General features: G+C 38.9%; 1 protein-coding gene across 4 annotated transcripts in view; it reads left to right on the forward strand.

Annotated features, from left to right (window-relative positions):
- The window catches only part of PTPRG (protein tyrosine phosphatase receptor type G), a 713,496-nt gene that overhangs the window by 467,626 nt on the left and 228,262 nt on the right, over positions 1–17,608 (forward strand). For all 4 annotated transcript variants that reach the window (XM_060766453.2, XM_060766454.2, XM_060766455.2 and 1 more), the window contains exon 5: positions 8,391–8,486. In XM_060766453.2, the coding sequence (XP_060622436.2) occupies positions 8,391–8,486 (96 nt within the window). The remainder of the gene's footprint in view (positions 1–8,390; positions 8,487–17,608) is intronic.

The raw sequence follows: 17,608 nt of genomic DNA on the forward strand, positions 1-17,608 counted from the left end.
AGATTACATTACAGATGGATTGATTCTGTCAAGAAAGCCACGACTCAAAGACTTGAGCAGAGCTCTTGGTACTGTACTTGCAGGTGTTTCATTCATAGGGTCACAGTTAATAACAACATCAAATTCACCAAGTTATGTACTTTGTACATTTCCTTGTAAGTAAAGAGGAGACACTCATGGATTTGCTTGGTGCAAACAATGAATTTACAAATTTGGTAATTAACTGAGAAAAGATAGCAAACCAGTCAGGCACTTCTAAATATACCACAGCCTCAGTTATCCCAAAGCCATTCATTATGTGCAGCAACAGATGTAGAATTGGTTGTCCAGAGTATCTACCCACATTTATTTATTTATTTATTTATTTATTTATTTATTTATTTATTTATGGTACTTTTACCCCGCCCTTCTCAACCCCCGAAAGGGGACTCAGGGCGGCTTACAGAAAAGGCAGAATTCGATGCCTATACAAATTACACATAATATACAAAAACGTAATTAAAACAGTAATTAATGACATCAAACAATTGAGCATATCCTGTTCTCTATTTCTTACTAGCACTACGCTTAACCTTACTGTACACTAATGTCATTCCCAAGTCAGAATTCGAAGTCATATTTGTATTCCATAATCAGCCACAGTTCTCTAAGCTTCATGAATTGTGCTGGTTAAAAACTGAAGCAGAATTTTTCTAACATATCCTGTGGGTGTGAAACAGGTAAAGATAAGGAAATTGCTTGAGTCTCAGGCTCATCAAAGCTCAGAAAACCATTGATTTCCATTATGTCTGAACTAGGGAGGAGTGTTCTTTCATAACCACGTTATAAGCTCTCCAAACATATGTGATGCCACTGTTGGAAACAGGAGCAAGCTGGAGGCCTCTGCTTATGGGAGATGGATATCAAGTCCTCAAAGATATTACATTCCTTGTAGTAAACCACTAAGGCCATCTCTATACAAAAAAAAATCCCCAGACATATTGAACCTAAATTCAGTATTATCAATCTTCATGATGCTTGGCAATTTCTAGTAAGTATCTGGAGTTTGTAACCCTTGTTTGTAACACAACACTCTATTCTTATACAAATATCTATTTCTTTAAAACATAATGTCCAAACATAGCTTGAAATGCATTCAACACCTGCTCCTCACTAAGCAAAGTCAGGGGATACTTGGGAGATTTTATGGAATCAACATCCATGAGCTTTGTGGCCATCTCAACAACTGGGTCAATCAATTTTGGCCCGATTTATTGTCAACATAAATAAAACCACTGCAGGGAAGGGTCCGTGTGTTGCTGCCACCACTCCTCACAGGCCATGGAGCTTCCTGCAAGCACCTGGCCATTGTGGTTGTATCTGCTGACATCAATCAGAAGGAAGTCACTCTATCTCCTCCTTACTGTTTACCTAGGCACCCCATTATGATCTCAGCAGATGCAGTCGCAATGGCCAGGTGCTCATTACGCTCCAGAATGGTCTGGGATGTAGCCAGTGGAGATGAGGATTAAGAGGCAAAGATGAAGTACTTTGGCCACATCATAAGAAGAAAGGAAAGCTTAGCGAAGACAGTTATGCTGGTGAAAATGGAAGGAAAAAGGAAGAGGGGTCAGCCAAGATAGATGGATAGTATCCTTGAAGTGACGGGCTTGACTCTGAAGGAGCTGGAGGCGATGACGGCCAACAGGGAGCTCTGGCATGGGCTGGTCCATGAAGTCACAAAGAGTCGGAAGTGACTGAATGAATAAACAATAACACAACACTCTATTCTTATACAAATATCTATTTCTTTAAAACATAATGTCCAAACATAGCTTGAAATGCATTCAACACCTGAATATTCTGAGCTTATTGATTTTTTTCTGCCATGATATGTTAGAGGAATATTATCTGAGAATATTGTTATTTGGATGTTAGTTCACTGCGAATAAGACATGTCACTGAATGCCTTTACGTAGGATTTTCTTTATTTGTTTCAGATGAATGGAGCTCAAGCAATGTAACCTAAAACCAAGTTGTTTTTAATTTTAACACCAGCGCATGAATGTCTCATGTTGAATTTCTTGTATAAATTGAGAATAGTCCAAACCTGGAGGCTGTTAATTTGTAAGAGATTGCCAGGGATCTATGAGGCTGGGAATATGAAGGCAAAACAATTAAAATGTATCCTCCAGCTCTGCCAGGCAAATGTATTCTCTGCTGAATTTCCATGGTCTTTATCAGGAGATAAAAAGATAAAAGATGGGCAAAACAGTGGCATGGTTAGGTACAGTTTAGAGCAAGTGTGGAGAAAGTGCATCCCGTAGGCTCCCCAAAGGCATTTTGAGAATCCGTTAACAAAAGATTAAAAAAACATTCAAATCACGCACGACACGCCTAGGTAATTTGAGAGCATAGGGAACAATTTTACTATATTATTAACCATATTCAACCCCCATTGTTTTAGCACTATAAGAGATTTAAAAAAAAATACAGGAAATTACTTCCTGCTCATAAAACGGTCTCTCTGGAGAATAAAAGTGTGAATGGGGAATGGCATACCCTAAAAGGTATAAAGTTATTAAGATTTTTTTTAAAGAAATGGGTGGTACAGTGAAGGGATGGGTAGCCTCCGAGCCTTGCGATGGCTATCTGAAGCCCTACAAGGTCTAGCAAAGATGGGTGGAGGAGATCCCTGAACCTCAGCTAGTTCCTTGCCCCTTAGTATAGAAAAGTGGTCCTCAACCTGTGGATCCCCGGGTGTTTTGGCCTACAGTTCACCAGCTGTTAGGATTTCTGGGAGTTGAAGGCCAAAACATCTGGGGACCCACAGGTTGAGAAGCACTGATATATATATATCATTCACACCTAAACTTCCATTACAGTTTAGAAATAAATAACAATGCTGACTAAAATGTTGATGGGACTGTGTATTATTTTACCTAGGTCACAATGTGGTGATCATTCCATATTTGTTCCCCTTGCTTTTAGTTCTTTTCAGTTGGGTCACAGACTTGGGTCCCAAATTCCTGTCCTTATGGCACCAGTGGGCCCAAGCATGCCGCCCAAAGTTCTGACTATCTAACAAATCCCAGCTGGTATTATTTTCAGAGTTTTGGGTAATTTTGCGTTCAAAGATGCAGAGTGCTCCTGTGATCCTGCTGTTTTTCCTTGTTTGTCTGGTCTTCCTCATGGATACATTTTCCCATCTTGACCACACTCCGGTGTTCTTTGGTTACACTTATGATACAAGGAAGTGAAGAAGAATGTTTTGAAAGTACTAGAAATGATTAGAACTTGATGTTAGAATTGTTAAAGTTAATTGAACATACTCTTCTCAAAAGGGATCTAGCTGTAAAATAGATCCAGCTCTCCTGTTTCATACAATCGCAATATAACTGTGCCTTCTATCACAGCCATTTTGGGCAGTGGTGAATATGTTGGAAACAACAGTCTAATGATGTCTGGAGGACTATCTTTATCCACCTGCACTAATGTATCTTAGATGCTACAGAAAATATATGGAAAAGGCTATGACGCAGTGGGAAACCACACAATTTGAATTCAGACAATCCTGGTTGCACTCCCTGGTCAAGCTAAAAGAGGCTGCTTTCTAAAACCTCACCAAAATTGTGCCAATCCTTGTTGATCTGGATGGGGAAGGTGCAGGTGGTATGCCACATCCAGTTTTTGAGTCTCCTAAATTGTGTATCTTTTTACTCAAAATGTTCCTGCATCCTCTGGTGGGGGCAATTTTGCCATATTTTGGTTTCTCTTTGTGTTCTTTTACTCCCATAAGAGGCCTTTTTATAATCTGAGAATACACCAGAAGTGATAGAAGACAAGACAGGATGAAAAAGTTCTGAAACAATTTTCCTGGAGGGATTACCTATTCGGCATTAACAGAAGAGAAGAAGAAAATGCTAATATGGTTCCCCAACAACAACCTGACTGAGTCTGGATCCTATAAGATGTTTGTTGCATTATTCATCACTTTCATGTGCTATTTTGAAAGTCATTTAAATATATTTCAATACTGTATAGTGAGTTGTGTTAGAGGTTGAAAAGCATGCTCCCAAAGTGATTTTAGAAGAATCAGAAATACAATGGATATTTTAATGTGTTGTCGAAGGCTTTCATGGCTGGAATCACTGGGTTACTGTGAGTTTTCCAGGCTGTATAGCATTTTTCCAGAACCATTCTATCCTGATGTTTCACCCACATCTATGGCAGGCACCCTCAGAGGTTGAGGGGTATTTTGGAAACTAGGCAAGTGAGGTTTAAATATCTATGGAATTCCAGGGTGGGATAAAGAACTTTTGTTTGCTTGAGGCCAGTGTGAAAGTTGCAAATGGCCACCTTGATTAGCATTTAATGACCTTGCCACTTCAAAGGATGGCTTGTTGCTGTCTGAAGGAATCCTTTGTTGGGAGGTGATTAGCTGTCTCTGATTGATTCTTGACTGGAATTCTCCTGCTTTTTTGAGTGTTGCTCTTTACTTACAGTCCAGATTTTAGAGTAGCCAAATTTTGTTCAAAGCAAACAGCTTTGAAGTTGCAAGGCCATTAAATGCTAATCAAGGTGGCCATTTGCAATATTCACACTTGCCTCAAAGAAACAAGAGTTATTTCTCCCACCCTGAATATTCCACAGATATATAAACCCCACTTGCCTTGTTTCCAACAGACCTCACAACCTCTGAGGATGCCTGCCATAGATGTGGGTGAAACATGAGAAGAGAATGCATCTGGAACATGGTCACACAGCCCAGAAACCACACAGCAGCCCTAGGGATAATTTGGTCCGTTCTGACATTGTCTCCTGTAGAAGTCTTGAAATCATTCGAGGACCCTTAAAATAAGGAGAACATTTGTGTTCCGACCCCTTTAACCACTTCAGGGGATGGGGCATTGCAATTAAATCATTGTTTTCTAATTATATCATTAAAGAGGACAGTATATGTCATCACATGCCCATCTGGTGTGTTTTATGATAGAAAAACTTTGAGAAGAGTAATGATTTGTGTATCTAAACATCTGTGGAAAACAAAAACAAATTAGTGACACCTCTCTCGTAAGCCTTTTTACAAGCACAAATACATTCACAGTCATTTAAAATTATTGTATGTAGATTAAGTAATTCCACACCAATACGATTCTGATGACCATTCTTTTTCGTTCCTTCAAAGGGAGAGAGGATGGATCTTTATATGAGACACATTCTCTATCTTGGGGCTAACTGTACAGTTAGATTATGTTTGTTACCTTTAAAGAAGACCTTGCACATGACAGCTGTTTCAGATAAACACCTTTAAATAAGTAACTTGTGTAATGGCTTCATGCTTCAGAAGGGAAGCTGCATAAATATATAAAGTTATCAGTGCAGAAGGCAAAAACCACCTGCTTGGGATTTATTCGGCAACAAAAAGTGCTGTTTCCTGAGGAGCAAGTGAGACATCAGATATGTTACTTTGAAATAAATTAGAATTCTCAACTATTTGGGAGTAAATATTCTGGAGAAGGAACATGATTGTATGTGTTATTATTTCAAAAGACAGAACACTCATTTTTCAAACTGTATAAATAAAGACCATATAGCTACAAGAAGTGATAAGAGTTGCATGCAGGTAGTATCAATTTGATATGATGTGGCTGTTGCATTTCCATGATGTAAGAGTATAAGCTTCTAGTGGAGGCATGTTTTCATGTTTTTGAACTGAAAACTTCTCCTTGTTACACTCAGTAGTATATCTAATTTTATTTAGACAGACTGGCACCTGGAGAAGCTCATATACAAAATGGGGCATGAACTGGAAGCCAAGTGTGCATCAGCCATTGCTGTCCAATGCATTAAATGTTAAGCCTCATCTGCGGAATTTCTGTTCATATTGCATGTAGCCTAGAATATTATGTCTGAATACTCTTTCAGTACATAACATAATTGGCTCCTTAACCTGAGGGTCATGAAATATGTTGGGGAACTTTTAAAGTAAAGAGTATAAACCTTATTATAAGAGCCTTAAAATTGTATTTTGGTAATTTCTATTTTATTTGCACAAAGTAAAGAGGAACCTAAGGGGAACGATCTTTAGATGACTCTTTACAAGGTTATGACTATACTTAAAGTTTATGTATAATGTAGATATTTGACTTCATTTTTGTTTTAAAATTATTGATATATACTTTGTTGTTGTTCTTGTTGTCTTAAATGTGCTGTATCTGGCACAGAGCAAATGTGGTCTGCATATTGTTGCTGCTCTTTGGTTGTTTACCTGACTGAGGGGCATCTGCACTGCAGAATCAATGCAGTTTGATACCACTCTCACTGCATTGGCCCAATGCTATTGAAGTTGTACTTTGGTGGTTTCGGTACTCTTTGGCTGAGAAGGTCGAAGACCTACAACTCCCATGATTCCATAGCAGTATGCTATGGTAGTAAACATGGTGTCAAAGAGTATTAATGCTGTGATGTGAATGTACCCGTAGTACATAACAACTTCCTATGCTGCACAGAAGCTAAACTGCATATGTTTAAGATAACTTCAGAACAGATTATTTCAATCGAATTCCCACTTATTGTGATTTCACTGCACTAGATTAACATGGCTGTCCTTATGGAAATTGCCAATAATGTGATGCTTCCATTTGGAACACCAGAGGAGCAGGCATAGGAATGAAGCCCTTCCAAGGTGGTAGAGGAATGATACTGAACTGCAGGTGTTGCTATTACTCCAAGGGTTTGTAAATGTAAGAGCAGTCAATGCACAGGTGTTGATTATATAGCACAGAAGGCCATCCACATGTTGCTGCCTCTTTGCATGCCCTAATTTGCAGTGCATTCCTGTTAATAAATTAGAATGGCTTCTGTAGGAGAGCAGATGGAGGAAAGCTGTTTCTTGATTGCTTTCATATTTGCGTAAGCAATACATCACCATAGCTCATTAATGTGGCTCCATGACAACTGTTCTGCATCGTTTTTCCTCAAATGTACTCTCTTATTTACTACTTGGGTCTTTTTTTGAACATCAGAGATTTCCTGTGGAAGAAAAAGATTAGCTTCTCAACCTGTGGGTCATGTATTGCATGTAAGAACTTTTGAAGTTACAAACTTTATTTTAAAAGCCTTAAAATGGTATTTCCATAACTTTTATTTTATTTGCACAATCAAAGTAAAGAAGAACCTAAGCATAACCATCTTGTATCAGCTTTATGCAACCTTAGGTTTTCCAAATGTGAGGATTCAGAAGTGTTATGATCCACCTCAGAAGGTATGAAGATACTAGATAAGATCCAGAAGTATCACGATATTGCGTTGAATATTAAAGTTAGGATGGTACATACCATTGTATTTCCCATTTCTATGTGTAGTTATGAAAGCTGGACAGTGAAGAAGCTGATAGGGAGAAAATCTACTCATTTGAATTGTGTTGCTGGAGGAGAGTTCCATGGATATTGTAGACTGCTAAAAAGACAAATAGATGGCTCCTAGGATAAATCAAGCACGAACTCCCTCTAGAAGTGAAGATGACTTAAACTATCATTCCTAGGCCATATCAAGAGAAGACATGACTCAAAATAAAATATATTAATGCTTGGTAAAGTAGAAAGCAGTAGGAAATTAAGAAGACCGCATTCCAGATGGATGGACTCAAACAAAGAAGCAACAGCTCTAAGGGTGCATAGCCTGAGCAAGGCTGTAGATAATAGAGTTACTTGAAAATCTGTGATTTATGAGGTCACATAAGTCAAAGTAGACTTGATAGCAGTTAACAATAACTCCAAAGTTGTTATTGTTGAGATGTCTGCACAGCACCCTTTCTGTTCATTAACCATGTGTGTGAATGGTTAGACTAGGATATATGTCCAACGTGTCTGGTGGGTATCAGGTTGAAAAACGCTGTGCTTCTTGAGGTATGATCAAAAGTAGGAGGAACTTGCATATATTAATTAATTATGAATAATCATCTCTGTAAAATCAGAGAATATTTAGTTTGCCAAATATGCTACTGTTTTAGCAATTATGATCAAAAATACAACTGAATGCAGAGATGTGGAAATGAGAGTTTGGCTTCACTGTAGCCTGCATGTTTACATCTTGGTTAGAATACATACTACAACACTGTGAAAAAGTCTGTGTATTTATTATGATGAATAATTCTTGTGGCATACACTTCGAAGTGCTTTTAACTCATGGGGGCAAATTCGTCTAATCTTTACAACTGCAATAAAATAAGAGAGGAAAAGAAAATCAGAACTGATAGGTGTTTCTCCAGAATTCATCCAGCAGACTTCATAGGTTAGTCAGAGATTTACTTTCATGTGTCGTGAGTGTCAGGGCAACACATATATACATTGCTTCATCCTGACCTCAGTTATTCAACAATGGCCCTTTCTGCTCCTTTTTTATAACAGATGCAGATTTATTTCTACAATCCTGATGACTTTGACAGCTTTGGATCAGCTGTCCAAGAGAAAAGAATAATAGGAGCGATGGCTGTATTTTTTCAGGTAAGCTTCAGAGTGACCCCAAGTCCTAAAGCCAAAACGTGACAAAGCCTCCAACCCACTCTGCTTTTCCTTCCTCTTGTTGTTGTTGCTCATTGAATTGTTTCTAGCTTAATGGACGCATCTGTTTTCTCATTCACACCTGTCTAAATGAAGGATATTTTATATTGTCTGCTGTGTGATTTAAAATGTAAATAAGTGTGTTTAGAAACATAATGGAAATCTTTGCATGAATTATTCTGATTTTTATAGCTGCCTGACTGCTGCACAGATTGGAGAACACATTTATCATAGAACTTACCTTGCTGTTGAAGCAGGTTGCTCAGGTTCTCAGAATATTAACGGGTTGGTTTGGCTGGAGGAAAACTTTAAATTCAGATGCAACTTGCCAACATATTAATCAATGTCGTCAGTCAGTTTCCTTGTCCTTCTTCCTCCCCTCTCCTCCCCTCCCCCATATAGTGGCATCTTATTATAAATTGTCATGGTAACTAAATTTCTCAAGGAAACCGGTTTTTCCAAGTCAGTGGATTTATGGAGCCCCTTCTACCGAAATGCTTTTTCCCAGGATGTGAATGTTCAGTTAGCTCATTTGCAGGTTCAGCTCACCTGAGAGCTGGTGGTACTTTGCAAGGGCCACCGCTCATGATGGCTGACAGGTCAAGTCAAATTGGAGTGGTGTTCAACTCCTTTGTCTCATTATATTGGAGAAATGGTTTTCCTTTTCTGAGTAGAGGATAAATTGAGGTGAAAGTGATGGTCCAGCTGTATTCGAGCAGGCTGTCACAAGTTCATCTGCACATAAGCTATGCCTTTCAGGGTAACAAGTCTCAAAGGAGACTCCGACATTGGGAGTGGGATATACCTGCCTTGTCTGTATTTTTGTTTTGGAAAAAACCTCTTTATATTCTACACTACCTTGGCTACTTAATTTGTTAAAACATATATACAAACACTAATATGCAGTAGACTTAAAAAAAATGATAACATTGCAAAAAAAAAATCATGTGATTAGAGTCTAAGGCACAATAGTCTCTTAGATGCAGGTCTTCAACAAGAAATGCAAACACTCTCTTTTCAGGGCCAAAGTGCACATTGAGTCAGCGGCATAGTTCAGCCCTCAAGTGCAGGGTTTTGTGTTCATCTTTCTGTTTTTCAGTTTTCCTTCAAATTGCCAGTGTAGGGGATTGAAGGACATGAACTATTTGTCCCCACTAAAGTCCCTGCCAGAAATGACTCCCTCATTCTGGCAATGTGTTGGGAAATGAACACCCAACAATATTTGGGTCCTTTCATGCTACATAGTTGTAGCACTTTGATTCGATTTCGATGGCGTTCTATGAAATCCAGGGATTTGGAATTTAGGGAGAAATATTTAGAAATCCCAGCTAGAGAGCTCTCTAAATTCCATGTTTTTAGTTTGTTTGTTTGTTTGTTTTTTGGTGTCGGGAGCAACTTGAAAAACTGCAAGTCTCTTCTGGTGTGAGAGAATTGGCCATCTGCAAGGATGTTGCCCAGGGGACGCCCACATGATTTGATGTTTTTATCATCCTTGTGGGAGGCTTCTCTCATGTCCTTTTTTTGAAGCAGAGGCTTGATAGCCGTATGTCAGGAATATTTTGATTCCTTCATGGCAAGAGTTTGGCAAGAGTTTGGACTGGATGGCTGTGGTAGTTTCTTCTATGAACTCTATATGATTTTATGAATTCCTTTGTTTAAGGCATGAACTAAACAGCAAAGGCAATGTGAAGTGGTAGTACCTAAATCTTCAATTGTTAGAAGCTGCAACAGCATTCTTTAGAAGGAATTTTTTTTTGGAACTGATGTTCAGTAAAAAAAAAATAGCTCCTTACCACTTAAATTATGTTAGTACACTATTTTTGTTATCCCTGCAGAGTTCTCTTTTACATCGACTACATAGCTGGGGGGAAAAAAGAAAGCAAATCCTGTCTGATCATTCTCTGGGATGAAGGACTCATGCTCTACGTGGGGTTACCTTTCAAGATTGTTTGGAAGGTACAATTGGTCCAACAGGTGGCAGCCAGGCTGCTCACCAGAGCAGCATAGAGGGTGAATACCCCACCTCCGTTGTGTCAGCCCCACTGGCTGCCAATCTGCTACCAAACACAATTCAAAGTGCTGGTTTTTGCCTATAAAGCCCTAAATGGTTCTGGCCCAGCCTACTTGTCTGAACATATTGTGCCTATGAACCATCACGGGGATTAAGATCACCTGGGGATGCCCTACTCTCAGTCCCATCTTCTTCGCAAGCGCGGTTGGTGGGGGATGAGAGACAGGGCCTTCTCAGTGGTGGCCCCTCGGTTGTGGAACTCCCTACCTAGCAATATCAGGACAGCCCCCTCCCTCTTAGTGTTTAGAAAGAATGTCAAACCTGGCTCTAGAGCAGTGTAGGAATGTTAGTATGGAACATGTGCAATGTGACTATGGATTGGCCTTTAGGCTATGACTCCGGATGACATGATTCATTGAAATGCATTTTATTTTGCTTATTATTTTTTAATGTTTGACTTATGTTTTAACTGATGTGGTGTGTTTTAAGGCACCATGGAGGTACGATTGTGAGCCAGCTTGAGTCCCCCTCGGGGTAGAGAAAGGTGGGATATAAATAAGGTAAATAAGGTAAATCTATATAAATAAAAATGTAATATTCGTTTGTGGGATTAACATAACTCAAAAACACTGGACAAATTAACACCAAATTTGGACACAATATACATATCAGATCAATGAGTGACCATCACTCACAAAAACACTGGAAAACACAGCAGAATAGACTTCAAAAGCCAAAAAATAAAAAATATATTACAATGCATTGGGAAAACCACATATATACACATACATACACACAAAAAACACATATACATAGACTGCAACGCATGGCAGGGGACAGCTAGTAAATAGATAAAGTGGAAAAAACCATGAATAAAATTTTAAAAAATAATCCAAGGAATACATCTCTCTACAAATGTCTAGATCCTCCAGTACGACTCTGATCTACTTCCAGTAGAAATAGACCATAGAGTCTCACTGGAGGACCTAAACAGACCATATTAATCAAATTGGCAACTAATCAGATCCCCAAAAGCTAAAACCACATTCATAGAAGGTTGACTGTAGTCTGCTTTCCAGATGACAAGGATGCTGAATCTGACTACTTTTCTTTGTGGCACTCCAACCATGGCTTTTGCTCACCCCGCCACTACCGTGCTTTCCTCCACTTATACCAGGCTTAACACTGCCATCATTAACACACAGCAGGATCTCTTCCTATAAGACATGCTGCTATTTTTGTACTCATACATGCTTTCATTAACTGGAAGCAAAACCTAATCAATATTAAAAATTCTGTTTACTGTGACTTTCTGTTAATTTCAACCAGATTCCAGTAAAAAATAAACCACTTGACATTAAACAGAGTGTTTTAACAACTAGGAAGATAATGCACTGAATTAATTTGGTCACAGAAACAAGAAAAGATGAAAACATTGTTTTGTGTGAAGTCTGCACTCATGCAATATGTGTATTTATAATGTAGCCAAAGAACATGTAGCAGCAAATATTTTAATGAAGTGAGTTTTTGGGGACTCAGAACAGCTTACAGATTATGGCAAAATTCAATGCCACATTATACATACAAATAATAAATAAACATCTCAAATTATAAAACAGTTAAAACAAATTAAAATATAGTGCTGAGTCCCAACGTTGTTGTTCAAGCTGTGACATTCAAGTTGGATTCCATATTATACTACTCCCTGAATGCCTGTGGGAAAAGCCTTTTTCCTGAGGACCAAGAAGGAAGGGACCAATCTGCTCTCACCAGGGACAGAGTTCCATAGCTAAAGGGCCACCACTGAGAAGGTCCTATCTCTCGTTCCCATCAGTCACACTTGCAAAGGGGGTGGAACTAAGAGCAATTATGTACCAACATAATTTAAGTGGTAAGGTTCTAACTGGTTCATAAAGGGAGATATGTTTGGATAGGTAAGTTGGTCCAGAATTGTTATGGGCTTTACAGGCCAAAGCTAGCACTACGAATTGAGCCCTGTAGCAAACTGGCAGCAAGTGAAGCTGACATAATGGGGAGGGGAGGGGTGTACGCTCCCTGTACGCCCCATTGAGAAATCTGACTGCTGCCCATTGGACTACTTGGAGCTTCCGGACAGTCTTCAAAGGCAGCCCCACATACAGCATGTGGCAGTAGTCTATTCAAGGTGTAACAAGAGTGTGGACCATGGGCAAGTCTGGTTTCTCAACAAGAGTGTGGACCACCATGGCCAAGTCTGGCTTCTCAGGGTTAGTCCTTGGATGGAGGGCCTCCAATGAATACCAGGCACTATAGACTGTATTACAAAGGAAGCAAATGGTGAAACCATCTCTGAGCATCCCTTGCCGAAGAAAACCCTATGAAATTCATGGGGTCAACCGGAAGTCAACAGATGACTTGAAGACATATATACAGAAACATACAAGAGTAATAATTAAAGTTAGTCAGTGCTACTTTTCTTCGGGGAGTGCTTATCTCAAAAGTAATTTCCCAAGTTCTCTTTCTCCCCTTCTCTCTCTCTCTCTCTCTCTCTCTCTCTCTCTCTCTCTCTCCATCTATAGGTTTTAATCCAATTGTTCATCCCAACTAGAGTAATCCCACTGAATCACTGGGAACTTCATAATGAGTCTGTATTTAAGTCCCATTGATTGAATATGTTTACTGTAGTTGGGACTAAATGAATTTCCACTGCTGTAAGTAGAGAGGTAGGCTGCTTCTTTTGTTTATTAACCTATTTCTAATCTCAATGAACCTTTGAATAATTGTGATAAACCATGGTATTATACATTTATCCCTAAAGTCAGTCTTTGAGTGGATGAAGGGCAGAGTAAAAGCAAAGATGCACCCCTTGGGTCTATGATAAGGTAGGATTAAACAGTTTATATAAGGATGAATATAGCTGAGGGGAAAATGGGCTGAATTATTTCTCTACATGATAATTTATTGGTAAAAATGAGTAGCCTACTGTAAGAGGAATGTGGGGCAGAAAGAAGCTGGGCATAGTTATCTGAGAATTTCATGGCTTATATATTGTAGATGGATAAGATGCCTATTTGGGACTTTCACTTTAAGAGATGAAGTTGACCACAAAACATATAGCTGATATGATGAATGAGTTGCAGTCACCTCCATTACTGGGAATCGTGATCTTGTTGTTCTGTGATCTATCATATGGACCAAAAAGGAATTATTTCTAGATTATACAAAGGATAATCTTTTATTTAATCATATAATTCCTTGCATTTAAGCTGTCTTTCAGTCTTACTATCAGTCACTCAGATTGTGACCTGCCTAGCAGAGGTCTTCCCTAGCCAACACTTATCTGGATGTTGGGGAAGAAATATGATGGGTTTAAACTCTTCCTCTTGTGAAATACTCATACAATGTAATCTGAGCAGATGTGGTAAAGTTGTTATTCTTTTGAAACATTTACTTTTTAAAGAACTATACAATTTCACATCAGAGTTCTGTTTCATTAACCATTTTAACATATTTTTAAAAGGAATACAGTGCAGAATAAACTTGCTGTATAATTAAAGTGACTGGTACTGAGAGTTTCAACTAACACAAGGTTTTGAAAGTCAGGCTGAATATCAAAATGTATTTGCCTGAGTTCCTGTAGGCTATTTCTATGCTTCATTTGGTTTCCATTGTGGTTGTAATCTCTGTTGCATATTGCATACAGCAGCATCTCACTGAGCGAGAGCTACTGAACCATATCTTGGGAAGACCTCATGAAATAAAAGGTTTCTCTCTATACTATTATAGGTTGAATGCTTCTCCCTTAACCTTGTTTTATGCAGCATTAGAGAAATAGTCTTACTGTTACTGAGATTACTTTCTAAGTTCTTACTAGAAAGATCTAAACAAGAAAAAGTTAATACTTTTCTGTCGTCTCTGTTAAGTATGGATGACCACCTCCAAATAGTCCTTGCCTAAGAAAACCCTGTGAAATTGAAGGTTGCCTTAAGTCAGCAGGTGACTTCAAAGCTCATGCACACACGTGCAGCAATCATTGAATGTGATGACAATCTCTTATTTAAAAATTTCTTGGCACACAGCACAACCTCTAATTTAAAAAGAGATATAACTGCTGAACAGAAATAGTACTAAAGTCATCTTGACCTGTGAGGAGTTAGCACTGAATTCCTCTGGAATGATATCAAGCTGTTTAACTCCCTTTTAATCTTCTTGATAGTGACTTCTCATTTTCATTGTGTGCAAAAAAGGAGGGAGTTGGTTAAGCATTTCATGAAGCACCAACATTTCATGGTTGGGTATCCCTTATCCAAAAATCTGAAATAGCCAAAATTTTCCACATGGGTGGCTGAGTGAGTAACACCTTGACTTTGTAATGCTTTCTGTTTTGTGCCCAAAAAATGTAAAATTTGATATGTGTATTAGATGCAGATGAAACATAGGATGCTTCTACTCTCACCATTTAATGCATTTGGAAGATAGCTTGGCAGTGCCGCATTTAGATGAAGCATGCAGTAAATACATACTTTAATGCACAATAAGAGCTTTGAATCAGAATGGACAGAGTTGGAGGATGCTCTGAAATAGAGTGCATAATGTCACCTAAGTGTAAACAACATTGCATGGCAAAACTGATTCAGGGCTGAGCATTTTGACAATCCATACATGTACATTGTGCTGGGGAGAGGTGAAAAAGGATTCATCCATGGCCATGAAGCTGTGGATACTGTAGATGCTGGAACCAGTTATAAGCCAGCCTCTGATGTGCATATAAGCACAATCAAGATCTCAAACCAGTTCTATGGCAAATCTGTTGCCCCGCATGGCCCACTGCACCGCTTTCCCTATCACATGGGAGAAAACATCATCACCCGGTTTCCCTGTGTTCTTCTCTATGGAACACAGGAAGCTTCCTGTGTTTCCAGGGAAGCATCTTAGCATGCTACCAGGATACGTCCTCTATGGAGCCCCACTAGAAGTAACCTTACATTGTGTGATGGCATCCGGCTTCACCAAGGAAGCGTCCTAGCCGCATGCTAGGATGTTTCCCAACCTCCGTGTGGTGAAGTGGTACGTTGTGTTAAAACCAAATACTGACTAAAAATTATTTAAAAGAATTCAAAATAGGTAGACAACTGCTAATTTGAGCCCCATTGTTCCCCAGTGAAACCTTGAGAAATTTTCCCTTCATATCCCCCTGCCCCCCAAAAAGTGCTTTCTACCCCCCCCCCCCACTAAATCTGTGTTTGAGGCACAACTCAAATGAGCAGCTTCCTGCGTCATATTTTTCAACACTATTTGAAACATGCTAATCATATACACAAATTTTCTTTTTAATGTTTGCTATATTAAATGAGTATTACATTGTACTGCATAATTATTGGTGACTCTTTAAATAATGAAGAACCCTTATTTTTGCCTCACATAATCATTTATCTTCATATATATATATAAAGTTTTCTTAACAAGATCACAAGGTTTCAAGGACATAGTTGCCAGAGCCACTATGCTCGGCTTGAAATGGAGCAAGTGAAAGTTATTTTTTTACTTTCTTTTCACTTATATTTGGTAATAACAAGGATTATGATGCATTTGGTTCACTGCTAGAAAGATTTATATCCCAATTTCCAGCTTTTAAGAGAGGCTCCGAAGTGGCTTGCTGTTATATATAGGCTGTGCAAGGGTTGTTCCCTGGCATCACAGTGTAAACGAATAAGGTAACAGGTGATGGGAAAGTCCTGTGCGTGGCATTTTGGAAAGCCCGCTCCTTATCAAAATAGGCAAAACTAGTGCAATGGATCAAAGCCTGAAAAAATTGCTTATTGTACTAAGTAAAGGTAAAATTTTCCCTTGACATTAAGTCTAGTCGTGTCCGACTCTGGGGGTTGGTGCCCATCTCCATTTCTAAGCCAAAGAGCCGGTGTTGTCCATATACACCTTCAAGGTCATGTGGCCAGCATGACAGCATGTAGTGGCAGTACCTTTCCGCAGAAGTCGTACCTATTGATCTACTAATATTTGCATGTTTTTGAACAACTGGTTTGGCAGAAGCCAGGGGCCTAACAACAGGAGCTCCCTCCACTCCCCGGATTCAAACCGCCAACCTTTTGTTCAGTACAATAAGCCAGGGGGCTTATTGTACTACAGCTCCCAGAATCAGCTAGCCACCATGATGTGAATAGGGGATTCCATAGTCCAAGAATGACTTTTCCAAGCTCTGCAACAGACATGTATTGGGTTCCTGTGTTGTCTCATTTCTTCAGTTGATTCCCATGAATCTGTATTTCGAGGAGGAGAGAAGTTTTAGAAACACATTTAGAATTCCAAATGGCAAATTCTTAGGTTATCATTATCCATTTAGTTACTTATATGCCACCTTTTCCTAAGGTGTCTTAGAAAAATTAAAACAGATATGGATGAAAGCATGTGTAATGAAAACATAAAACGCTTTTGTTTTAATGTGATTTATACAGTTAAATCCATTAAAACCTTAAAAGATAAAAATCCCTAGAGCAGCATGCTATTAAAAGCTTTTGCAGTAGAAAAAAATTTAACCTGTCAGTGAAAGGACACCAAAGGGGAATCATGCGCATAATCTCTAGGGAGGGAGTCTCAAAGCCTGGGAGAAGGTTCTCTTCTGTGTTCCTACCAGTTATAGTTGTGTAGGTGGTAGAAGGAATTTAAAGGCCTTTTATGAAGATTTCAGAGCTTGGGTAGACACATATTGGCAGAGTCAGACTCTGCAGTTTATGCCACAGCACAGCACTTTCACCCCATACCCTAGTTCATTAGCTAAAATGTGCAGTATCCTATTCCCTGCTCCTGTTTGCAGTTGGTTTTACAACAGTTCTCCTGATAGGTTATTGGATGCTGTTTTGAACTTAAACTTTATTTATATGTTATTGGTTTTATGTTGTATTATATTGTGTGTTTATTATGTATTGTTTTAGATACATTGTGCCATATGTAAGCCACCCTGAGTCCCTTTGAAGAGATGGAGATGGGGCACAAAAATAAAGTTGTTGTTGTTGTTATTTGAAACACAAGATGAGTCCACAGCAGACACTCTGCTGGCTGT

This window comes from Anolis sagrei, chromosome 2 (assembly GCF_037176765.1).
Source record: "Anolis sagrei isolate rAnoSag1 chromosome 2, rAnoSag1.mat, whole genome shotgun sequence".
Classification (NCBI taxonomy): Eukaryota; Metazoa; Chordata; class Lepidosauria; order Squamata; family Dactyloidae; genus Anolis; species Anolis sagrei.